This window comes from Lissotriton helveticus, chromosome 10 (genome assembly GCF_964261635.1).
Source record: "Lissotriton helveticus chromosome 10, aLisHel1.1, whole genome shotgun sequence".
Taxonomy (NCBI): domain Eukaryota; kingdom Metazoa; phylum Chordata; class Amphibia; order Caudata; family Salamandridae; genus Lissotriton; species Lissotriton helveticus.
In genome coordinates this window covers 1,099,473,537-1,099,500,624 of record NC_136071.1, presented here as the reverse complement: position 1 = coordinate 1,099,500,624, position 27,088 = coordinate 1,099,473,537, and the positions used below count along the sequence as shown (strand labels likewise).

At 44.5% G+C, this 27,088-nt stretch overlaps 1 protein-coding gene across 3 annotated transcripts in view; it reads right to left on the bottom strand.

Annotated features, from left to right (window-relative positions):
• Positions 1-27,088, bottom strand: part of LOC144784802 (ras-related GTP-binding protein A) — a 120,194-nt gene that overhangs the window by 24,087 nt on the left and 69,019 nt on the right. For all 3 annotated transcript variants that reach the window (XM_078663845.1, XM_078663846.1, XM_078663844.1), the window contains exons 8-9: positions 17,319-17,410; positions 11,923-12,038 (exon numbers count right to left, since the gene is read on the bottom strand). In XM_078663845.1, the coding sequence (XP_078519971.1) occupies positions 11,923-12,038; positions 17,319-17,410 (208 nt within the window). The remainder of the gene's footprint in view (positions 1-11,922; positions 12,039-17,318; positions 17,411-27,088) is intronic.

The following is a 27,088-nucleotide window of genomic DNA, read 5'->3' as shown; positions in this document are numbered from 1 at the left end:
CCATATTGGCTTTTCTCTTCTGTACTGTTATAATTTCGAACTTGACTGCCAATAAAAATTGTTTTTACACAAAAAAACAGACTATTTATTATGTCTAAAGTCAACTTTAGATAAAATGGAGGGGATAGTGTTAGGAGGCTCCTCTTATTGCTGGATTCCTGATTGGTGGTCTGATGTTTTTGGCCTACATATGGTTCCAGTTTGGCCCATGAAAAATCTAGGGAGACCCTTCTTTTCACATTCCAATTGACAAAGTCACTTCCTCTTGTTTTCTACAACTGAAGAAGTAAGAGAAAATCGTACTTTCCTACAGAAAACATCGCACTGTCTATTCAGAGAAGCCGTGATAGGAGTCCGGCTAGACTACAGTAATGCTCTTTATCTTGGTTTTCCTGCTTATTTAGTGCAAACGGGATCTGGTTTGAAATGTGCTGCTCCTCTGCTTCTGAATCTGCTACTCCATGGCACTTATTTTATCAAATGAAACATTTGCACAGACTCCAGATCTAAACGCAAATTCAGCACAAAAAAAAAAAGACTTCTGCTACAAGGCTCTTCATATTCACGGTCAACCATTTATTAGGCTGCTTTTTCCTGGTATTGCCTATCCAAAACAGTTAACACTTCGACTGCACTGATTTGACAACTTCCTAAGATAGATCAACAGAGTTCGCCAAGGTGGAAGATCTTTTGCCTACTAAAGTCCAAAGCCTGAAGCCTGAAATGCTTAACCACTCAATCTCAAAAGTCAGATTAATCGGTCTAGGATCAGGAAGAAGCTAGAAACTTGCTTATTTATGTAGTCAAAAGTCAGACTAGTTAGATTTATGAATTAGCAAACATTATTCTGTCCAGAGTAAGGTAGCGATCTAAATTTTGCTCTAATTCGAATTTATTAGCTAGGTCCCTCTAGAAGTTCACCGACTTTATTCTCAGCTATTTCTCTCAGACTAGAAGTCGTTTTATTGCAGTTTCTTTGGCCGACACCTTGATGGTTTACCATACTATTTTTCACCGACAAGACATGTTTTGCACTCAGCAGCTCTACAATAATAACTAAACCATTATGTAGCTGGGTTGGCAGTCTGCAAGGGTAGGCTGAGCAGAGATGATGCTTCAGTTGGATTAGTGTATTACATGTATTTTTGAGCACAGAATGCCACCAGATGAACAGCAACAATCCGATGTTTTCACCTGTTGACTGCTAGTACTAAATCCCGAGAAAGCTGGAGATAATCGGCTAAGGTCAAGATGATTTACACATGGATTGTCTGTTTAGAAATATTACAGAAACTATACATTGGAAAGTTATTCTAAACAAATGCAAGCACAGAAGATGAATTGTTTAGGTTAGAGCCATGATACCGAATTGACCCATCAATGCGAGTAATGAACTGCCTGCTGCAGAGGGTGACCTTGCTCTGGTCACTATGTCTGGATTGCTGCTTATGAAATTAATTTTCGTAAAGTGTCCGAGGCTTTTGATAGGTATTCCTTAGTGGCATGAATAAAAATAGTCTGCAATAACAGTAAGCTTGTGTCGCTGTGGGACAGTGGATGATGTGTTACTACTTTTGACTTGGTGTTCTGTGCCTGAAGAGTGCAAAGTAGACCGTGTGGGATTTTTCTTGGAAAATGTACAGCAGAGTATTAGCACAGCAGTGTATCCCTGGTAATAGGAGAGTGCACAGTAGAGGGTGAGAATACCTGCATGTCCCTAGTCCTAGGAGAGAGCGCAGTAGAGGGTGAGCATGACTGCGCATTCCTGGTAATAGGAGAGTGTACAGGAGAAGGAGAGACCAAGTGTATCTGCCTGATAACAGGAGAGGGTGCAGTAGAGGTGAGCACAAATACATGCCCCGGGTCCTGCGAGAGTACACAGTAGTTAGAGTATTGGTTATTTCTCAGAAAATGAGCAGTAGAGGGTGAGCACAGGTGGGTGTCCCTGGTAATACGAGGGTGCACAGTAGAGAGTGAGCATGACTGTGTTCCTGGTCCTAGGTGAGTACGGCTGAATACCCAGGGTAATAGGAAAGCAAGCAGTCGATGGTGAGCATGACTGGGTGTCCATGGTCCTAGGAGAGTGTACACACGGCTGAATGCCCTTGGTAATAAGAGAGCAAGCAGTCGATGGTGAGCATGACTGGGTGTCCATGGTCCTAGGAGAGAGTGCTGTAGAGGGTGAGCACAACTGTGTCCTTTGTCCTGGGAGAGTGCGCAGTAGGTGGTGAGCACAACTGCATCTCTCTGATAACACGAGAATGTGCAGTAGAAGGTGCGCACAAATGTGTCCCTGGTCGTAGGAGAGTGCGCAGGGGAGATTGTGCAGGGGAGAGTGCACAGTAGAGTGGGGTGCACATCTGATAACAATCATAAACCCTTTTTACTAACTTATTGTCCATACACAAAAGAACGTAAGTGACTGCACACATTTAGCCTTCGACTTAAGCAGAAATTAATTAGCATCTACCAATAAGCACAGAGGCAGTTCTGGATTAAACGCACACATTTATTACCACAACTGGAAAAGTGACTTACTATACACGAACAGGTGAGACAGTGGAAACCAATATGTAAGTTTACTCATCTGAGAGCAGTCACAATTTATAAACTCGATGAATTTTTAGCTTTTTTAACTCTTGTTGTTAGAGTCACAGCAAGCTTTACAAAGTGACAATTATTTAATTTCCCTAGCTACTTCAGTTAATATAATTGTGCCCATGAGTGATGTTTCAATTCTTTATACGACCAGTGGTTAAGGATTATGCAGTTAGACCTTCCCTCTGCCAAGTGCTATGGCATTTTATACAAGCAACATATCATGGTAACAGGCCTCAACACCACCATAGGAGCACTGGCCATCTGCCTTACCCAGGATGGAAGAGAACACCCTTAGAATATAAGAGAACTCTAATATATTTGAGTAGAGTCCCTTGATTGTACAGAGCCATAAGTATGTGATTAAATGTTTCTCTGTGTGAGAAATACCCACCTAAGCTCTCCTGCTTGGCGCCCATGTATCGTTAGACATGCTTGAAAAACCAGGATTTAAAAAAAAATATTTCATGAATGTCTCCTCATAAAGAACTATAAAACACCTGAATGGCAAAGTCCTTTCATCTTTAAGGTGAAGTACAAAGGATGAAAAGACTGATCTACATGGGTGATGCGGCATGTCACTGTACTTCATTTAACACTCCCAGTCTACCCTGTGTTTTTTAACAGCAGCATTTTGAACTCTGGAACTTTTAATCCTATATTTAAAATTAATAAAGCACAACGTTTTAGAATGCAAAGTTCTACTGACAAAAAACAACATCTGCTTAAGGTGTTATACAGAACATGGGCAGAAAAACACATGGTGGGAAACTGAAGTGTACAAAGTTTGCTTTTTATGTTTATTTTACTATGTTTACAACTGCAAACAAAGTTACTTCGTGAAAATTCTACTTCTATGGCTGCTCTGGAGTTTTTTAGTTTTTTTATATCCTGTTTTCAAAAAACAGTCCCTCATAAGTAACATTACTGAGATTTTTCTTTCGCTGTGATCCTGTGAAACAATTTTGCTCCAGAAAGACAACTCCCCTGCAATAAATCATTGGACCACGATATGAGGAAAATAATAAAGGCTTGCTGAATAAAACTTGTTGGCAAACTAACTTAAACACTAAATGCTGTTAAGAGCCTTGTAAAAGAAGCAAACCATGTAAGTTAAACCGATTTACGTCTCACACCACCATCCAGATTCGATAGTACCTCCATTAGACTTTGCCAAATCTATAGGATGCAGCATCTTTCCATAGTAAACAGAAAATCTATCAAAAATGTTTCTACTCGGGGGCGTGGCTAGCAGCCGGGAATGGCGGACGCGTGAAGCGTGAGCTCCCTGAGGCAGCACGGCCTTATGTAAAATCCGACATATTTATCCGTACAATCCCCCACCTGAAGGAGCAGTAACCAGGTCCGGTGGAATAGAGGCATCTTCCGGTCCTGCCCCGGCGACTGTACGAGGCCGACAACTTGACTTATTTGCCCCGGAGTTTCTGGGCCTGCGGCCAGAGCGAGGCACCGACCTCGAGTGCTTCCCCGACCCCGGCAGAAGTGAAGGCTGATCGGATTGGACCCGGAGGTGTCCCCCCCCCCCCCCCCCCCTCGCCTGGAGCGCCGTGAGGGGCGATCCGGCACCACAAAGTAGATCCTGCACTGCCGCTGGCGGGCGGACCAACGGAAGAGCCCAACAACGCCTGGAGACACCACCGGAGCGTCTCGGTGACTGCAGAAACGGGACAACAAACGGGCGGAGAGCCCTGCGGAAGTGGGGGTCCCCCGAGGGAGACGAGAGCTACTAGGACGCAATACCGTGACGGACCCGACTGCACCCCTTCGCCATCGGCTGGACCATAAAAGGCCACACGTGGTGCCGGACGCCGGGGCTGCCGGCAGGTCCCCCCGGGGTCCCGCCTGGAGAGGAGACGACGGAGTGAAAGTTAGAGTGGCCGGGGGAGAAGGCGGCTATTACGGGGGCAGTGGTGGGCCAGCCAGGACAGACACTAGCGAGAAGCTTCCCGGGCGGGGGAAGCCTCGCTGAGGCAACGGCTTGCAGCGGGGCGTATGCCGGACAGCGCCAACAACAAGTAACGGGACACACACGTGAGTGACCGAGACCTCCGGTGCACCGAGCAAAACAGTGGCCAAATACCGAGACCAACATCGCCCAAGCGCACTTTGTCACGGCGCGACGCAGCGCATAGTCAGGACTAGCAGCGCTATGAGCGCTCTGTTTGGTTGGTGAAAGAGCGACGGTCCACAAGGATAACGCAGTGTACCACCTCCCACGGCAAATACCGGACTAAAGAGGGCCAGAAGACCCTGAGAGCAGAACGCAGGGCTTTCCTCTCGAACTGCAACCGTCCTGCCCTCCCCAGGCGCACGAAGAACTAGAGGAGTGCATTAGTGGCCCTAACGAACCCCAGAACCGTGTCCCGTAACCGAAAGCTGCGAATCATGGCGGGCAGGGGCCCCAGGGGTGGTTCCACGCAAGCTAAACTGGACAAATTTGCATATGGCTCGCAGGGACAATCGTTGGGAAATGGACGACCTTCAACAGGCGCCACTCCAGAAGTAGAGGGTACCAAGAAAGTCACGCTGGAAGACATCATGAAAACCCTCTCCGAAGTGCGGACTACAGTGGGCTCTATCTCCTCCGAGGTCACTCTACTGCGAGCTGACTTCCAGAAAATGACAGAAAGAGTGTCGCAGGTAGAAGTGGTCACGAAATCTCTTGTGGAGGACACTTCGGAGTTACAAATAGCCGTGGAGCGAATGGACAAGATCACTCGACAACTGCAGGACAAGCTGGACGACCAGGAAGGGCGTTCCCGGAGAAATATTGTGCGCATCTTTGGTCTTCCGGAGACGGAGGGGAAGAGAGCAATGGACCTCTACATAGAAGACCTCATCAAAACTAAACTCCAACCTAAAGGGCTGTCGCACTTTTTCTCTGTGGAGAGGGCGCACAGGGTGCCAGGAGGCGAACCCAAACCGGGTGCGGCACCGAGGCCGGTGCTGGCACTTTTGTTCAACTTTAGAGACAGGGATGCGATTTTGCAAGCGGCGAGAGTCTCACCACCAGTTAAACTCCACAACTCCACCTTGGCATTTTTCCCGGACTACACGGCGGAAGTGGCCAGACGCCGGAAGTCGTTTACAGTGGTGAAAAAGGCACTGCGGGACAGAGAACTGCAGTACTCAATGTTATTCCCTGCTAAATTACGGATTGTGGCCAACAGGAAGACGTGGTTCTTCGACAAGCCGGAGGTGGCACAAGACTGGCTTGACGGCTGGAGACAGGTGGGACAACCCCGACGGCCGCACAGAGATCGACCTAACCAACGGAACGGTGACCAAGCAGGCAGGCAGACTGAACATTTGACGCAGCGGGAGAACTCGGCGAGGGCGGAATCCGACACGGAGCAGAATCCAATTGACTCTGGTCAGCCGGGACCCATCTAAAGTTTGACCTTTGGAGGGAGGGGCAGGATATGAGAAAAGGACCTGGGCCTGGTGCTGCGGAGTAAGGTGGGCAGAGCCGGTGCCTGTAGGGGACTCACCAACCCCACAAGCAAGTAAGATAGTTTGGGATGGGACAGAGCACTCTGCACAGTTGGGGGAACGGGCGGGGGTTTGTCCGTGGCGCAGGGGAGCAGGGAGGGGGGATGGGAGGGGAGTTACACAGTTCTTGTTCATGTTAGTAGTCATCAATCACACCACAGGGTACTCGAACGCACATGACACTGAGAGTTTCTCTCGCTCTGCCACGGAGCGTTGCACGTACAGTGAACCCCCGCGGGGACAGGCAGGCCTGGCGATCTTCCATAGCATGCTACGATGTATTAGTGCACTAGACACTGTGCTGCCTCTACACCTCACCATTGGGAACTACATGTACACCACGACCAGCCCTATGATACGAAGGGTACCACACAGACGATCCCATGGCCCGGCAATTACATAATACACCCACTGAGGGGGCGAGCACGACCCTTGAGGTGCCCCCCCTGCGAATACTTACTTGGAACGTCAGGGGGTTGGGAGATAAAATAAAGCGGGGATTAGTATTGCAGGCACTCAAACGTCATGGCCCTGATCTGATCCTACTGCAGGAAACGCACCTCACGGGACCAGCGTGCAAGGCACTTGACAGGCGTGGATATGTCATGGCGGCACATGCGGAATTTACGTCTGGCTCCCGAGGGGTAGGGATACTTATGAAAAAGGCGTCACCCTTCATGGTGACACACCACAAAACGGACGAGCAGGGTCGTTTTGCGGCAATACATGGGCAGTGGGAGGGTAGACCCCTCAACGTAGTGTCGGTTTATATCCCCCCGGCACTCCACTCTGTGGCTTTGCCAGCACTGGGCGGCTTCCTTTTGGATCTTCCAGAGGGTGACACAATCATAGGGGGTGATTTCAATGCGATTATGGACCCAACGCTAGACACATTTCCCACTAGAGACCGCCGTAGAGGGACTCCACCTCTCCCGGGATTCGTAGAGGCAATGGGCATTACAGACGTTTGGCGTCACCTACACCCCACAGAGGCACAGTACACATACTACTCTGCAGTACACAACAGCATGACACGCATTGACTACTTTCTGTTTCTTGGGGCAGGACTGGGAAAGATAGACAAAATTGACATCTTGCCCAGAGGGATCTCCGACCACTCACCGGTGTCCCTGTCACTCACCACAAAAGAAAAGAGACGTACGAGAATTTACCCAATATACCCGAACCACCTCACAATCCCGAAGATCAGGAAAGAACTCCAGTTAGTGACCACACGCTACTTTGAGGAGAATACGGGCTCAGTGTCATCCCCCTCGGTACTTTGGGAAGCTTATAAAACGGTCCTGAGAGGGGGAGCAATGGCAGCGATAACAGGGCACAAGAGAGAGTGCAGGAGGGTCCTTACAGAGATCGAGCTGGCACTACACGCCGCAAACACTGCTCACATGGCTGACTCCTCCCCAGAAACAGCACACGCACTACATTTAAGACAACAGCAACACCGGGCCCATCTTACGGTGACAGTCCAAAGTCACATCACAGGCACAGCCAACAGAGTGTACGACGTGGGAGACAAGGCCGGGAAAATGCTGGCATGGCTAGATAAGAAGGGGAGGGGGAATGGTAAAGGTATTCAGCAGCTATATTCACATGACGATCAAATACAGACACACCCGGAGGACATAGTATGTACCTTGGCGGATCACTTCCGAGAAATATACACCCCTGAGCGAGAGGTTACGGCTCAAGAGGCGACACTCGCACTTACAAACATTGACATCCCCAAGCTCGCACCAGAGGCAATACAGGACCTAGAATTAGACCCGACGGAAGACGAAATTCAACTGGCAATTCAGACACTGCACTCAGGTAAAGCGATGGGCCCCAATGGAATACCTTTGGAATGGTATAAATCGCGGGCCGACACATTGAGTAAGCCCCTGCGAAAAATGTATATGGAAAGTCTGGAGAAGGCAGTCCTACCTCTGGACCAACGTACAGCCACGATAGTGGCTATACCGAAGCCGGACAAACCTCCGTCTCGGTGCTCATCGTACCGCCCCATTTCACTGATTAACGCGGAGGCCAAGATACTAGCGAAACTGCTGGCCACTCGTTTGATACAACACCTCCAATCGCTGATACACCCTGACCAATCAGGCTTCATGCCTCACAGAAGTACGTCTCTGAATCTCAGACGACTCCATGGGGTGATAGCACGAGCGCACCTTATCCCCGAAAGCGCGGTTATTCTTTCCCTCGATGCCAAAATGGCTTTTGATCTAGTGGAATGGGAGTATCTGTTTGCGGTGCTAAGACGGATGGACTTTGGACCGAAATTCATAGCCTGGGTAAGATTGCTCTACACACAGCCGGTGGCGCAGGTCGTGGCGAATGGCCACATCTCACAGACATTCCCACTGGGCAGGGGGACTAGGCAGGGATGCCCGCTGTCACCCTTACTCTTCGCCCTGGTGATAGAACCGCTGGCAATCCTGCTCAGAACTACACCGTTGATAAGGGGAATCACGTGGGAGGATGGATGGGAAGACAGAGTGTCCCTTTATGCAGATGACATGCTGATCTATATGGTGGAGCCCGAAAGCGGTATCCCAGCATTGCTAGATTTATGTGACACGCATGGTAAAGCATCAGGATACACTCTGAACTGGACTAAATCGGTGGTGTACGCACTACGTGGTCCGGACCCGGTGCTGCAGGAGAACTGCCCCCTACAGCTAACTAGAGATTCCTTTAAGTACCTGGGAATTGTCATTACAAGGACCGCAACAAACTTTCTCAACAAAAACTTACAGCCCCCCATGGAACGCCTTCGGGCGGATGTTAAACACTGGGCGGCTTTGCCGCTGACTCTCCTAGGGCGCGCTGCGCTCTACAAAATGATGGCTCTTCCCAGGTTCCTCTATGTGCTAAAGAATACTCCCTATCTCGTGGAACCGAGATATTTCAAGCAAATTGCGGCGTTGGTTTCAAACCTGCTTTGGAACAACGGCCCGGCGCGAATAGCATATGACAAACTGACAAGGAGCTGGTACGAAGGAGGCGTAGCTTTGCCTAACATACAGCTGTATTATTGGGCGGCACATCTAAAAACAATCAACCAATGGATACATGCCCCAAGGGCCGACCCAGCGTACAAAGCGGACTGGGCACAACTAGGAACGGACGGCATGCTTGCAGTACTGTATAATAAGCCGCAGGTACGGGAACTATGGGGCCCGACGCACCACACTGCAACCATATGGCACATTGCACAAAAGCGAGTGGGTTGGCAAGGTAAACTCACCAAACTGACACCGCTTTGGGACACAAAAGCATTGGGGGCCCTACGCTCCTGCAAGGGATTCACGCAGTGGGACTGTATAGGAATCTCCACAATCGGAGACCTCTGGGACAAGAGTACGGTGATCGGGTTTCCACAATTACAACAACAGTACGACCTGGGCCCAACTGAGACATTTAGATATGTGCAGATAAGGCATGCACTACTGAGAGCAATCCCAGCGGGAACGGACCTACCAGAATCCTCGCCACTAGAGGACAGACTCTTAACTGAATTCATGCCGCAAAGCGCCACATCACTCACATATAAAAAATTGATCAACAATCTGGGAGATCCAACAGAAAGACTGAGAGATAGATGGGTGGGAGATGTAGGAGAGGTTACTGAATCAGAGTGGAATGAGGCAATGGCGTCCCCACGAGAGGTCGGAATCTCAGCAAAATTCAGATTGATACAACCGAAAATCTTACACCGTATTTATTACACTAGGACACTGCTTCACAGAATACACCGAGCGCCACATCCCTACTGTCTACGGGGGTGCGGGGAGGAGGGGACACTATATCATACAATCTGGGAATGCCCAGAGATACGAGAATTCTGGAGACAGGTAATGCGCACCATCTCGCAAACACTTAGGGTTTCAATTCTACCTGAACCTCGAAAATGCTTATTGAACATTTGGGACCCTAATGATTTGAATAGGCATGGACAGATATGGGCTACCCTAGCCATGATGGTGGCGAAGCGGGATATTGCGCAGAAATGGGGAGCGCCAGATACGCCTACAGCCTATAGGTGGGGTAACAACATAGACAAGCTAATGATTACCGAAAGAGCAATGTACGTAATGAGGGCTTGCCCCCGCAAGTGGAATAAGGTGTGAACAGCATGGAACACTTATAGAGGAGACCTCTGTGAACCTCTACCGGAAGAAGAGGACCTAGAGTCTGAGGGAGAGGAGGAGTAAGGGGCGGGGGGGAGGTTGTAGTATTGGCCCTAGTGGGCACCATGCAGCTCGATAGCAGATTTTAATAAGAAGTGGCGCAGGAAATGAGGGATTACTATAGACAAATGTCACTGTTGCAAATGCACCTATGGTGGATGACTCATATAATGTTTTAATGGTTAATATTGTTATCTTGATGATTGTTATGATACACACAATAGTAGGAAAAGATCTTTGTGATTATAAGTACAGGCAGAAATGAGGTTAGACAGTCAACAGACTTAACACACTCATGCAATGATCGCGTAATATTCTTGTTCAATTGGTAACTACTATGGTATATTGAGGAAAGAGTGTAAACTGGTGGAATATTGCCCTGAAGGGAACCTTGTGACTGTACTGTATGCTGACAACTTCAATAAAAAGTTTAAAAAAAAAAAATAATGTTTCTACTCACTCTCCTCTAGCAAGTGAGGTATTGCCAGCCACTAGCTATGTTGAACTATCCATTTGCCAACAGAGCAAGAGACAAGATGAAAGATGGATGGGGTGGATGAAACAATAGGTTCACTTGGGCCAATAAGGAACATCACATGTGGGGGACGGAAGATGATAATATGGCATTGCTAAATTGAGACATTTTGGGAATGGTTGAGCCAATAGTTTAGTGTTTGAGCCTTCCGATGGCTATGTTAGGATACAGAAAGGTCGACAACCGAATTTTGGTAAGGAATAATATTCTCAGCAATTATCATCATCTTGAGGTACAGCACCAGCTACAACCAGACAAGTTCTAAATAATACGAAATGATGCAATAAGTGGGGAATCTCTTAGGAATTTAATATTGGTTAGTAGACAGGGATTTTTTTCCCTCACCAGACTGAAGGCTGCAGGGCTCGGATTTAACCCCTTGCATGCTCATGACGGCCCCCGGCTGTCATGAGTCACGGTGGGGGTGTGCTCACGACGGCCGGGGGCCGTCCGAATCCCACCCTCTATGTTGATGACCCGCACAGCACGAAAAAGGGCAAGAGCCTTCCCTCTTTTTAAATTTTTTTTTTTTTAATCAGGACCAGGGACCGAGCCCCCGAGTCTTAAAATGGCTGCTGCCACATATTTATTGATGTGGTGACAGCCGATCAGATCTCATCCTGATATCTGTAGGCTCTGCGGATCCTCTAAGGGTTAGGTTTGCAAATATTTGGAACCTTCATTTCTCAAAAATTACTTAACAGATTTACAGCAAATCACAAAAAGCAGACCTTTTGGAACAAGGTCCAGCTTTCTGCCAAATATTCAAATCATCCATTTTTGTGATATGGTTATTCAATTATCAAATGTAAAACTGAATGAGAAAAATGTGCTTTGCCCCGCCCCCTCCCCGCTTTATTCCCCTTGGCCCACACTGGATGGATCCCTCTGGGGATTGTCGTCTCAATAAGACTACAATCTAAAAATTCCAACCAATTCAAACAGAATTAAAAGCATGATTGTGTATAATACCGATAAAAGCTGGAAGAGAAAATAAGACAATCTTGCAAGAAGACCTACATGGATGTAAAAAGAAGATGAAAGTAAACTCCAATTTCCACTTACGGATAGATGGGTCTGACATAATAACCATGACATAGGTGTTGGATGTGAAGATATCAATGAAGGCAGCAAAGTTTGAGTTCCTCACTTCCATGCTTTGGAAAGAAGCTGCCAGTTTACTGTTGAGAAAATTATGAAAAATATATTACGATCCATTAGGACGGACTGTAAGGGGATTTTCTTCCCAACCAATGACGAGAATAAACTACGGAGCAACTAAACTGTTAAAGGCAACAACCATAAATATCTGATGAAGACATTTGCACATTCTTTTTAAATATTTGTACATTAAAAATATGCACTCCCAAACCCTTAAAATAACTAGCTATTGTAGCACACAATGTTTCCACAATTCAGAATTAGAAAATGCCTATATCCTAACCCTATAAAAGGCAGTTTCCATCTAAATCTTTGAATAAACATTTGGGTTTTGGAAATTTGCACAGTTCTTATAATGCCCTAAAGTCTGTTCTAATAACCTTAACATCCTCACTAGCCATGAACAAATTCTAGGTAAATAATTTTATATCACATTGCATGGCTATTGACCCACTTTCACTTCAGGCTTGCTGGCACAACCCAACTTGAAACATCCTGCTTAAAAGCTAGTTCAAATCTTGCGTCAAAATCGGGAGTGTGGAGAGAAGAGGACAGACTGCTACGATACAAAGGTTCTGCAATTTTCCCTCCTGCATCATAGTGAAACATTACTCTGACCGTACCAGGTTATCGCATGACAACATGAATTGGCTTATGATGACAGAATACAGTAAATGTTGCCTTTTTGGTCTACCTGAGGCAGACCTTATTAACAAGTTACCTTACTTTGGTAAAACTCTTTATGGTAGGCTCTGGCTAACTGCAGATTACTCATTTTTTAAATATTCCCCAGGAGCCATACTAGATCAGTGCTCACACACCAATAGGTGGCTCCACACAGCCTCAACAATGACTGAGCAAAGCTGCATATACGCACCATCCCTGTGTGCTGGGAAAGAGTTACATTAGATTTAAGCAAAAAGTGTCATACTGAGAAAGTGAAAGATAAGTATGTGTACTGAATCGTTCTACACACAGCTCATGCATTAAGAGGTTTATTCTAAAATAACTGTAGAAGATTGAAATGGATCATGACCTTAAAATTCTATTAAACAATAGGCCTATATTAGCTTTCAAAGGTCTAGTAATCTTAGATCTGTGTTAATGGCAATAGATCAATGATGAAAGTGTGACAGAAAGAATTTTATTGGCAATGAAATCGGGTACCTTTCCATTTCTCAATTTACAAAGAGTAACTCTACTATAAAGTCTGAGAGTGGCTTCCATCCCTATATTGGTATGAAAATAAAATAAAATTAAATAACATTTCAAGGGGTCACTCCAAACATTGCATATACCTTAGACCCTGTGGAGTGGACTATGTTTGCAAGGCTGCAAGAAGGGTATAGCTCGGATGATGTGAGCACAAGAGCAACATCAGGTCAAGCTACGTGAAATCTCAGAATGCAAGACATTTCAAAATCAGAAAAAACAATATTAACCAAGGTAGATTCTAAATTCTTGCAACAATACCAGCGTTCGCAAAGGGTGGGGAGATAAAAATTATTTTATAAAGCAGAGACTGTTGACTTAATAAAACTTACAACAGCTCAACCATAAGACTTAAATGAACATTTGGGTGCTTCTTGCCTTTTATAGAGCACTGAATAGGTAAAGAAGAAAATAAAAAATGCTGCGACACAAAATCTAAACTTGACTAAACGTGGACTAGAGGTCGTTTCGAGAAAACATAATTAGTAAAGTGGCATCTTTTTGCGGTTAGTATGTTGTGCCAGTATGTTACTCCTAAATGTACTTGGCAGAGGCTTGCTAAGAGTTTGACGGCCCTTAATTGCTTTCGTAATTCTATTCTAATAGTAAACTCTTAATTATTAAAAGACTAGTCTTGGAGTTTTCTCAAAACTCACTGCATTTTTAGGCACTAAAATGAGCACTAAAATATTTTATAGGAAAATACAGCAGAGGCTTAGAGGAGTGTTGTGGGTGTCGTGGTACATTTGGCAAACTCATCAAATTCAAAATCCATTATAAGAGTTTGCAGACACAAATGTCTTAACATATTTTGAGACAGTAGGTGGTCACTTTCTGACCCAAGCTGAGGAGGGTAGAGGGGAGGAGGGTGGTTGTGGGTGTTTGTGTGTCTCTTTTACATTAATGGTGGCATTTTGTGGTATGGATGGTTTTCCAGGGGATGCTGATCTTCACTGCTGATATAGTTGCAATTGCTTTCCTTGATCTTTTCTCTGAAATGGCCAAGGCCATTTAAGGCATTGTAAGCATCTCCGGCTTCACAAATATATTTCAGATGGATATTAAACAACTTTCAACTCGATTTGGCATAGGATACAGCTATGGCAGTTTCGGAAACTTGTATAGACTGCATAGCTTCTACAGCCTAATTTTCCAGAATATGCAAGTTTGAAGTATTGGCCTTGATCTTGGTACAAGTGTATGTTACCGTGCACTTATGTACATGTGCAAAAGCGCTAACAGTTAATCCATTTATATGCATAACTTGGAAAAAACTTAAGGGATTTGAATAAAATTGTAGGGAATTTAAAAATTTGAAAACGCATACATTTTCATGTTTGCTAGGATCTTTTCCTTTCCACTCAAGTAGAACACCGATAAGGATTACACTAAGCATGTGAATGAATAAGTGATAAAGGCTGCAAAACTAAGAACTCTTTAGTTCAACGTAACAGGAAAACACATCATATAATTTGTTTTGGTAAAAGGAGTCAGAAATAAAGGCGAACATTCCCAAAAACCTAAAAAAATAAAATAAAAAGGACTGTTTGGTACTCACTCCCCCTGCCCTTTAAATTTAAGGGGTTATTATTCATTTGAGTCATCTATCTATTGAAAAAGAAGAGGCATTTTGATATGGTTCGGACACTTGGCAAACAAACATTGTTTCATGGTCGTCAAGAGTCCCCATAAGAGGAAGTGGCACTGATCACACATGGAACGAGACCAATTCAAATGATAAACTCAATAACAGTCAACATAGCTTAGTAATAATTGAAAGCGTTGTCTTATAAATAACAGACCTCGCCTGGCAAGTATGTGGAACATTCACCTTTTGACTGGACTAGTTACACTTCATTCGAAGATAAATAGCTATTTTGATTCCCAGGTAAGTACTTCCAAACGCCTCGTTTGCATATCCACAGCAGCTCTTTTTGTATAATCTCTTTTACTGGGGCCTTTAAAAACAAAGTGAGTGAGTTGGTTGCTTTGGGTAACAACTGAATGCCCTGTCTGGCTCTGCACCTTCTGTAGGCAGAGAAAGCAAGTTCTTGGCATCTCAGAGGAGTGCAGACATTTGTAAAGGGCCATAAAGAGCTCGAGCTACAAAGCACTGGAAGCACGATCACAATTCAGAGATTAAGAAGTGTGGGTACAAAACTGGGATTGAAAGAATAAGGGCACAAAAAGAGAGGAGATTAAGAATTGTTCAGAAGAGAAGGAGACTACTAAATAAAGAGGGCTTGAAGGAGCTCTTCGGAAAGTACTGCTTGAAGAGTTGTGGTAGTGAAGAGGGGAGGGCACTGCTAGATCTTGGTCGAAATGGAATTTAACTTCCAGAGCTTAGTTTAAGGCCCAACAATATTACAGCTGTGGGTGTTTAATAGCCAGGCATACATTTTCTTTCTTTTCCTAGGTACGCAGGAGAACACAAGTTTACCAATTTGAAAATAAAGAGGCTGAGATAATGAAAGTACGAACTTGGTCTACAAAGTTTGGGCTTCAGGTAGGCCGCAGACATCCAGAATTGGATTGTGCAAAATTATTGCTTTTGCTACTAAGTGTAACCTCACCTGAAACCTTCAAGTACAGGACATTCCCATTATCGAGCTTTGAAACTACTGTGGTCTGAATAAGGGCAGTCAGTACTGGAGCTTCAGAATGCAAATTCTTTATAAAGATTTTATAATTTTCCAGCTCTGCCTATTCATGGATAGTTTGTGGTCTAACCATAGTCCCTGGCTCTTCATTATTTGAGGAGGGGGGGTCCATTCCAACTGCCTCATCTCCAAGGAAGCAGGAAATTAATTGTTGCTTGGGGAACACACTTGTATGTATTAATATAGTATTTCTGTAGTACCAAACGAGACAAAAGGCAGCACCTCTTAAGGTTCTCTTTTAAGCTCACAGAGAGACAGTATAGTCTGGAAATCTAACTTCTACTTCCTTAACAAAATGGCTAGCCGATACACTGAAAGGGCAGATCCATAGGGCCTACAGTTACTTAGACAGCCCATCTATTATACTGGTAACTATAGCCATCTTGTCCATATAGACCACTTCCAGCGTATGAACCAAAAGTGTCAAAGGCAGCAGACCACACACCTCTAATCTCTCAACCACAAGACTAACCTTAAAACCGGTCTAGTCAGACTGTGGTTCTGTGCTCTGGTAGAAACCTGGAATGGTTGTATAGGTGTGCCTGCAGCTGCTCACCTTCCTCCACCGTCTTTAATATGCAGGGGTGTAGATGAGCTCAGTTCATATAAACACAACCAGGTAAGACTGGGGGAAAAGCAGCCAGAAACAAAGAGACCCAAAGGCAGAAACAAACTACATACAATGTTAGTTGAGGCAATCAAACTGAAAAACAGTATCCACATTTCTTGCATCAGTTTCTTGCATCAGAACAGCGAAGGATTCCATACATCCCGCAGGAAGGTGCGGTCTGGAAAGACCAGAAAATCAGGCAGCAGCATGACCAAACTTCACAGGACTACAAAGACAGTGACAGAAAAAACACAGCTGGAGCTTTGTCCTACCTACTACAAGAGGAACTGCAAATGCACAGAACTATTCCTGGAAATGTCCCAGGAACTAAGGAGACAAGTCCTGGTCCAACAGCCAAACATGGCATAAAGCCAGAGCTTTGAAAGGGGAAAAGGAAGCTGGCTACAAAATAAAGGAGACCATCTCGGCTTGAAGCTCTAAAATCGTCCTATATTACAAAGTAATTTTTTGTTGGTTTTATTTTGATTCAATCACGCTGTAACTTTTTTCTAGACAAATAAAAATTATCTGAATGAAAAAGCACAATGCGCATAGAGATAAACATACTTTCAATGTTCTGCAACTGCTTCACCTATTCTAGCATCAATCAAGTTGCTGCAGTTGGAAATCACATCTTCTATTTTGATTAGCCTTCACTTTTAACAAATATTAGGAAATGATAGCTCAGCCAGCGCATTACTCTAAAAACCATTATATATCAATTTCAAAGACAACGTTTGGCTCAATCAGAAAAAAAGACTTAAAATCAATTGGCTCTGAAACATTCTAAACAACAAATGTTAAGCATGAACTCTCACCTGCAGCTCAGCTTGAACTGTTTAATAATGTTGCTGATTTTTTCAAATCTGTGGATATCCCGCTGTTCTTTACACTGATAATGAGAAATTACCTAGAAAAAAGCGAAATGAAACACTGGTCAAGGCATTGTTTGATATCTATTGAAACATGCTGATGCCACTTTCAAAGTCAATATTTCTCATAAACCTGATCTCTGTGCTATACGTGCCCTGCACTGACCTGGGACACATGCCCATGCCTGCTGGTCAGTTGCTACAAGTTTATTTTAATATACCATAACACAATTCTATGCCCTTGGGCCCTGCAGTGAGAAAGCTGCTTACGTTCTTCATTTCTCTACAGTTCAAGTGGACCGCATGTCTCAATGTTGAGGGATTATAGGTAACTAGAGGGTTCAATCTACGACTAAAGGGGTGCTAGGACCTTTTGGTTTGCTTTCCTGATCATCAATTTTATTGGTTAAGAAAAGCCATATGTCAAATATGACCTAAAAACTGCAGATCTGGCTGGACTCTGTACTGGACTATATATCAGAGTCCCTAATCAGTTCTCTTAGACTACACCGTAACTTTTCTCGCTTGCTCCCTATTGGAAGAGGAGCGCCAATAATGAGCCCCTGGAAACTTTAGAGCCGTGCTACAGTATTCAAAGCCCTAGGAAACCAGTGGCAAACAGAAATTACTCACCAAAGAAATGGCCGGTAGTCACAGACTCTCCTGTGACCAGGACATACAACCCACCACAGGAATAAGATGGAATCCAGTCTATATTAAATAAATTCAAACTCTCGTCAGACTTCAACCCCATTTACAACAAAGGTACGCCCAATATGTTTGTGACACAAATGGGCATGTCTGACATAGTCCTCAAATAGCTAACCTTATTCCTCTCAAAGAAGAACATGTACGTCTAATAGGAACTATACACATACTTAACCCCTTCCGCGCTCATGACAAGCTCAGCTCGTCATGAGTTACGACGCTCGTACGCTCATGACGAGCTGAGCTCGTCATGTAACGCGGCTTTGAAAAAACGCAGCGCGCAGCGGGAAAACCGCTAGCGCGCATGCGGTTAAAATCAATTATGCAAGCCTCTATTTTCAGCTCCATGATGTTCCACACAAAATGAGCCTCTCGGAAGGTTCCTAGCTAATCTGCACACTTCCCTCTGTAGAACTTTAGGACAACATCCGTAGTGCCTTCACAAAAAAAGTGACGGTTTCAAAAGGATGAATACCGTCAATTTACATGGTGGTTCAGTATTACATAATCTTGACAGTATCTCATTATGGCATAGGGTCAATTGTTTTTTATAATTACATGTATCAGAGTTCATCCTTTTATCTTCGCAAATGTATGTGTAGGAAAGTGGATTGTTATACAGTGTTGTGGGGAGACCTCATCATGCAATAATGTCACAATCTTTATCAGGTCTAGTATGTTTTTTTAACAAAACCCATAGTTCAGTGTTCGGTAGCTGTGGTGCAGAGCAGTTAGGCTTAGTCAACGGGCAAGTGTAAAGCTTGTAGAATACCGAAACATTAAATAAGAATTAAACACAACTCAGTTAAAATCAGACACCAATCTCTTGAGGGGAACTGGGGATACGATTTTTCAAAGGTAAGTAAATTTGCTTGAATACAGTTAATCTTTTTAATCAGCTTAGTGGATTCCGAGCCAGCAGGCCCAATAAATAGCAATCTTCTCTCAGACAGGCCATAACGGCCAATGAAGCCAGTCACATGGACCACTTAGGTCCAGGGAGACAGTCACTTGTCGGGTCCGGCATACTCAGAGTCCTAAGTGCACTTTCCTCCATAACCGGGAATCAGGATGCTGAAGAAGTGCTGAAAGGATTAAATGAGTGTTCCTGTGATCACCCTTATATTCATGAGCGTCAGGGGTTGTCTCTGGCCCTGCTGATCAGAGCTAAAGTGCAAGTGCTCCCTGTGTAAATTGTGATTATGATAGGTCATCCATGATTGGCATATTTGATTTACTGGTAAGTCCCTAGTAAAGTGCCCTGTGTGTGTCCAGGACCTCTAAACCAAATGCTACTAGTGGGCCTGCAGCACTGGTTGTACCACCCACATGGGTAGCCCTGCATACCAATCTAAAACATGCCACTGCAGTGTCTGGGCACGCACTTTTAAACTGCCATGTTGACCTGACAAGTGCACCCACTTGGTAGGCCCAAGCTACTCTCATGAGCAGGGTGCAGTGTATGTGAATGTTAGGACATTTACTGTTGTGTTTTACATGTCCTGATAGTGAAATACTGCCAATTTCGTTTTTAGGTCTCGCCTAGTGACGCAGCACATGCGCTGCTCGCCTTGGCAAGATCTATTGTTGTGGGTTTTGCGTCCGAAGGGGGACAGGAGATGTGGACGTGTATGGACAGGAGATGTCCACATGTACGGGTGATTTGTACGTGTGCACATCTTCTGTTCCGTACGGATCATGTGTACGCGTGCACATCGCCTGTTCCTCCCGGTCTTCTACTCGCTGTGCCTGCGCGGACAGGAGATGTGCATGCAGAGACAGCTTGTTGTTTCCAGGCTCGGCAGCAATTTTGGAGACTGTTGAGAAGTAAACAGGCCAGTCTCTGTATGTTTACTGATGGAGTCTTCCAACCCATGGGACCCGGTGCAGCCATAGGCCGCTGCATTAATGCTGACCCAGTGCATCAGCTCAGGAGTCCTGAGTCAGGTGAGCAACTGCCGCGATAACAGACCTTCGTCCAGTCAGTGTAATGTAACATACATAATAAAATTAGGGAATCCTCATCAACCCAGAGGATGAGCTGCACCTAACATCCGATTATGCTTTCTTTGGAGGTGGAGAACAAGGTTCTATTCCTGGAGTCGTTACAACATCCTGTGATTCTGGGCAAATTACTTAATCTCTCAGTGCGGAAAGCAACATGAGTATGACCTTGTGGAAAGTGGTCATGTAAATCGCCACAATGCTTTTGGGTTGAGTTCGTGCCATCTAAAACTTTAAAAAGTGAAAAAAGCCAAAATATTGTTTTTCAACAGCTCCCTTACAGTTCCATTCTGTGCACTACTGTTTACAAATCAATTGTTAACATTTATTTTCCTGATGTAGATTACTAACTGGCAGCCTGCATTGCCCCCTCGTCTAACATGCCGCATCCTGTCAACCACATTTTTACATATTTGTGTTTTTATTTACTCATTCTATGGGTAGCACAAACATCGGAAGTTAAATGTTGTCAAAGTCAAGATGCTTAATGCATGTATCGCTAATGGTAGCGTAGAAAAAAGAAAAATGGTATGGCTTTCACCTGCACAGAAAGGATGTGGAATTTTATTAAAGATCTACATGTCCCAGTGACGACATGCTTAAGGAAGCATTGTCAAAGACAATAGGCCTCGTCTATGGGTACTATTGGTTCTGCAAAGGGTTCAAGCCATGCTGTACAGCATAACCGATGCTGTACCGCATGGCTTGTAAAATGTAGGACAGATGGTATATTTTATTGTGAAGCAGGCAGTAATGTCATTATTCTGGAAAGCAGTTCATATTACAGGCAATATTAAATAATGCGTCTGTACGTAACAGAATTATGGGCAGGAACTGAAGGAAGGGGGTTAACATGATGTCATGTAAATAACAGTGAGAGAATATTTTGCTCACTTCTATAGTGATTGTTTATACAGTGCACATCACAAAAGGATGTGTACATTGGTGCTTAAAAAGTGTAATTATTAGCAAATGAGACCGTATTCATTGTGGTCTACTGTGAAAAGATGAAAGCTGAGTCAGCCGTGCTGTGAGGCGAGCCTGTAACATGCAGGTTACATACAGATATCTTACAGCGCATGAATCACTGCTTAATGTTGCTAGTTTTAGAAGGCAGCTGAAGGAAATAACGGTCTCAAGTCGCCCAGTGCATTAAACAAGCATTTACAATGCAATAGGTCTTAATTTGACACGAGTTTGAGCTATTGGAATTGCAAATAACAATGCCTTTTATTTTTGTTTTCTTTTTAAAAACATAAATAAAAGGCATTGTAATTTACAATGCCAATAGCTTAAACTCGCGTAACTCCGAGACCTATTGCATTGCAAATGCTTGTTCACTACTGTAAGGACTAGCTCTCCCATAGGCTTAGGCAATCTTAGGAGCTGCCTTGTAACCTTTTACAAGTGTAACTTTCAATTGGGAACTGCTAGAGATTTGAAGTTTGGACTCCTGAGCTCAGGATTTGAAAATACATATTTTAGAGATGGTGATTTTTAAGTGGTGTGGAAGAAAAAGCCACTTTTAGAAAGTGCAACAACAAAAGGGGGTGGGTCCACAGGACCGTAACCAGGGAGGACCCGTTTAAACTCAACAACAACAATAACCTAGGTTCCTAAGTCACTTACTCTCCATTCATTTAGAGGAGAAAAAAACACACTATTTTCTGTAGGTGGTTGGGTTATTTATTTTACCCAAAATCTTTCCAAATTTATTCGTACATAGTAAAAGGGGCAACTGTTCTCCACAGATTTACACACAAAATTTACCAACAAACATTTACAAATACATACACTACTTCATATATATAGCAATAATCAGTGAAACAAAATAAATTCGCATAATCAATGAAACAAATAAATTCGCAAATTTTTACACACAATATTCACAATCACGGTCAATAATCCAATGTGGAACGCAAGAAATGTTTTTCGCAAAGACAAATCAATTGCACTGCAAGTCTGCGTTTGTTTGCACAATATTCTCATATCTTGTTTGTATTCAATTCATTCTCCAAGATATTCTTATTATCAGTAATCATATTCCTAGTACAACTCAGCGGAATTCTCGCTGTGCCGACGCGTTTCGAGACACACAGTTGCCTTAGTGTGCTCTCATCAGGGCATCTTACTTATCCACATTTGGGTGTATCTGCCAATGTGGTAAAGCGTTATTTTAGTCGGGCTTTCTAGACCGCTGTGTCCGGTTTGTATACACAATGAGTCTGTCTTTTTAGTAATGCCAGGCTCAAATACAACTTCTTCGTTGTGACCTTAAGGCGTCTGTTTTATTCTTCCGCCTATTGCAATGGGGCCTGTAGACGTGTCTTCACCTCATCCTCTCACTATCTCGGCTACGAGGCCGAGATAATGAGAGGATGAGGTGAAGACACATCTATCGGGAATTGAAAGGAAGGTGTATGGTGACCCAGGCCCCAGTGCAATTGATTTGTCTTGCGAAAAACATTTCTTGCGTTCCACATTGGATTATTCACAGTGATTGTGAATATTGTGTGTAAAAATTAGCAAATTTATTTGTTTCATTGATTATGCGAATTTATTTTGTTTCACTGATTATTGCTATATGTATGAAGTAGTGTATGTATTCGTAAATGTTTGTTGGTAAATTTTGTGTGTAAATCTGTGGAGAACAGTTGCCACTTTTACTATATACGAATAAATTTGGAAAGATTTTGGGTAAAATAAATAACCCAACCACCAACAGAAAATAGTGTGTTTTTTTCTCCTTTAAATGAATGGAGAGTAAGTGACTGAGGAACTTTTAGAAAGTGGGCATTTTCTTGCTTTAACGTTCTGTCCCTCTGCCTGCTTATGGAATCAATGACCGGGTTAGAGTGACAGGGTCCTGTTTGTGCATTCACTCTAGACAGTCACACAAAAGGGAGCGGAGGTGTGCCCTGCATATCCTGATAGTCCATCACCAGGCTGATGCGTCTTCCTGAGTTAGAGTGGTGGGAGGAGTTGTCATTGACACCTGAATAGGGCGGTGTTTGCCTTTCACAATGCTGTCCCCACCCCTTGTCGAATGGCCAGGCCAGGCAGGACAGAACTGCTTCTACTTAGCAAGAGAGACTTTCTTTAATGCCCTCATACTTCAAAGGCTGAAAGTGATAAGTATTGGGGCTCTGACCCGAGTATTTTAGAACACTTCTAGACTAAGATGACCCTGCCAAGAGGACGAGCTGCCAGGAGGAGTTCGGCGGGGTGAACAGGCGGGGGGGGGACATACCTATTGGTGTGTCAATGTTTTTAGGTTCATTTAGACTCTGCCTTGCTGCCTTGTGTGCTGCTTTGCTGGGTTGGAATACAGTTGCTTCTTCGGTCTATGGGGAGTGGAGAGGACTGGACTTTTAATTTGCTGTATCCTGCTTGAGAAGGTTCTCCAAGGGCTTGAAGTAGAGCTTGCATCCTGTTAAGAAGTCTCAGGGGCACAAAGGCTTCACCTACAGCACCTAGACTCCGTTGCAGGGAATCCTGAACCTACCAAGTGGTGCCAATCCCAGTTCTGGGCCACTGTAGGGGTTTGCTGAGCTGTAACTGCAAGAAACTCAAACACTGCCACCAACACTGCTGCGTGCACAGACGCCGTGATCACCACTCGCTGAATGAGCGCAGCACCGACCTTGACAACACGGCAGCCCTGGTCTCACCGCCTACGTCGCATCTCGCTGAACTCGACGCAGCAGATTGCACCAACACTGTGGGCACCGCCTTGCCACACCGACAGCACCACAATGCTGGCCTCACCACCACCTAAGCACCAACGCCCCTATTTTCACCGCAGACATGGTCACCGCCTTTACGCACCGGCCCAAACACCGCAGCCTCAGGCTGCCGCAACAGCGCTCCACACCAACGCCATGACCGCTGCCTGCACCGAAGCCACGGACACCGTATCGTGAAGTGCACAACGCACCACCCGCGACAACACCATAGCCCAGGCACCGCCGCCGTCAGCGCTCCCAACTTCGACCTCACAGAGTTCAATCTTCAACAAGTGTGACTCCGAGGAGTCACTGACTTCTACACCGACCTGTGGCACCTACACCAGTGACGTTGCACATCACCGCAAGGTCCTCCAGGCCTCTTCAATTTCCAAGGTACTGTTTGCAGGTCTTCCCAGATACCGTAGCCGGCCCTTGACTCCATCGAGATCGGACTGAACTGTTAGATTTGTTGGCCATGACTCCGTGATAACGCCTGTTGGAGCTATCGACTTCAATGAACTGTATTTTTGGGATATTCTTTGAAAATTCATATCTTTGCTTGTGTATGTTAGGTTTTTGTCATTTTGGTTTGGTTTTGTTTAGGTAAATATTGGCTATTCTTCTAAACCGGTGTGGTGTTCATTTTGAAGTCTCTTTACTGTGTTACTGTGTGTATTTTGTACAACTACTTTACACGTTGCTTCTGGGACAAACCTGTTTGTTTGTGGCAAGCTACCAAGGGGTTAAGCAGGGTTTATCTTAAGCATGTAATCCCCTTATCCTGACTAGAAGGAAGGCTCCCTACTTGGACATGGAGCATGCCACTGCCAACTAGAGACCCCCAGTTAGAACAGGTAGATTTTTAAGGCAACATCACTGAGAAATCCTTTGGGGGAAGGGAGACATGCCCATTGGTATGCCAAAGCTTTTTGGTTGACTTAAACTCTGCCTTGCTGACTGAGAGAATGAGACCCCATCTCCTGTTATATAACATTACAGAGCATACCACAGAGTAAAATGGAGACCAGTGTTGTTTACTCCTTATGGTTGGCACTCGCACAGCTCCTAAAAATAAGGAAAGCATATAGCCGGGAAGGGGATTGCAGTTCTACCAGTAGAACAACTTTACTTCAATGTCCCTTCGATGCAGTGTTCCAATGTAAGAAAGTGTGCTTTCAAACGATTAAACGTTGGATGTCCACCAGCTACCTTAAGCGGAAACAAACAGAAAGCCAATTTAACCTCCTTGAAATGGTACACTGCAATCCTCATTTTATTCTCAACTTTTGAGCGGAAAAGTACTACTCTCCCTTTGACTCGTTTTCTGATTTACGAGATTGCTGGGGTTCGGAGACCTCAGCCACTACTTAACATGGGAATGTGGAGTTCCTGAAACTTGTGGCAAGTACGGTGATTGCTTAAGAGAGCTGTGAGGCACCACACCTTCTGGCATATTCTTGGAAAGGTTCTGGAGAGAGGCAGACTCTCTGAAGAGAGACTCAAACCTGCCAAAATCATTCTTCATTCTCCTTTCATGCTATTGCTTACACAGTATGGCGCCCAGACTGTTTCCATGCAAGCTAACTTCTGACTATGTTGGGTGGAGTAGTGAGATCCTACTGCAGACAGAGAATGTTGAAAGCTCCCCCTGCAGGAGTGAAACACTAATCAGGCAGTGGACTCAGGATTTAAGGAGCAGGAGACCAGGTAATCTGAACTACTGATACTATATCCTGACAGAGGAAACAAAGGTTAACACTTTGAGATGATGGTAACAAAAATATAATGATGTGATCTTCACAACACTAAAGACTCATTACAGATTTTGTTAGATTAAGGAGTGGACAAAATCTCTACCCCAATTTAGCTAAAACTAAAGTATTTAAGAGTGCTGATGAGTCACCTCAAGAAGACAATGTCTGGCTGAATGCCTGGAGGGAAGCGTCAAACTAGTAAAACTGAAGGTGTAGAGCTCAGAGGAGAGTCTTAATTAGGGCCACTCAAAATCTTGGCAGATTATGTATAAAAAATACAACAGAGGAAATTACTAATCAGAGACAGAATTGATCCTAATCCATGACAAGCAAATTCTGCATGCTCAGATGTGTAGAGAATAGACCCCAAACCACTGATCCAAATCTTGCTTTTTAGCAGATGGATAATGTAATCAATGATGTTTTGGAAATAACACTGCATCAGAAAACATACGGAGGTTCCAAACTCAAGCTCTCAAGATTGTAGCAGTACATACATCACTTGAGCCAACAGACCCATCCCCAGATGCAAATATGCTTGGAAGTGGTGAGACATCCAGCCCTGTTGTCCCATGGAGAGCCAAATACAAAGAAATAAACACATTTTCTACAGCATGTGATGTATATAGCGGCAGAACACTGATACAGACAAAGCGAGAAGAAAAAGAGAGGAGGCTGCAACTAGGACAAGCAGAATAAATTAGTCTTCTGGTTTGAGCTTAGACTTGTTAGCAAGTGCTCAACTCAGGAAGAGGAGGATGTTCTAGCTCAAGCATCATTTCTCCCAGATATTGCACAGGCTCCTCCCTGCTAACTAATCCATAAAAACTTTCAACTCTTGGATTCATGAGGCAACTTCCTGAAGAATCTCAATCAGGGTTATTCAGGAAAGAACTATAAACAGCATCATTGTCAGCAGAGAGCATCCAGCAGAAAGACGTCCTGGACCAAGGACCTGGTCTTATTGCAACTCCAAAGGATAGATCGAGTTTTAAGGAACAATATTCACACTGTTCGAGTCGCTCAACTTTGCCTCGTAAAGCCAGTGAGGAAAGACGATAAGAAAGAAGGTAGATAGGACCCTCTCCAAATAGCTTAAGATGTCTTCTTTTACGCTAAATCTTAAAAAGCTGCTCAGACCAACTAGATGAATAGGAAGAGTATACAGCAAATGAACTATGTCACTGTGTAGTGAGTCAGGGTTCAAGATGTAATATTCTACAATACTCTATACAATTCTATATGCACTAGTAAAATAGAAGAGCCAAACTGTGAATCAGACCACTCTATCTTGCAAGAAAAAGAGAAGGCTTGGGTTGGGGCCTCTCACCTATTAGGACTGGATGGAGGCCTATCCATCCCCAGCGAAATGTCAATTGCCACAGTTTTGTCTCATACAGTGAAAATATCTGCACAGGGTTTACTACATGTGGGTGAGGCTGTGCTTCTGTTACTCGATGCAACCAGGGGACTTAATCCACACAATTTGGTCATATGGCCAGGTGACCTCGTTCTGTAGGGG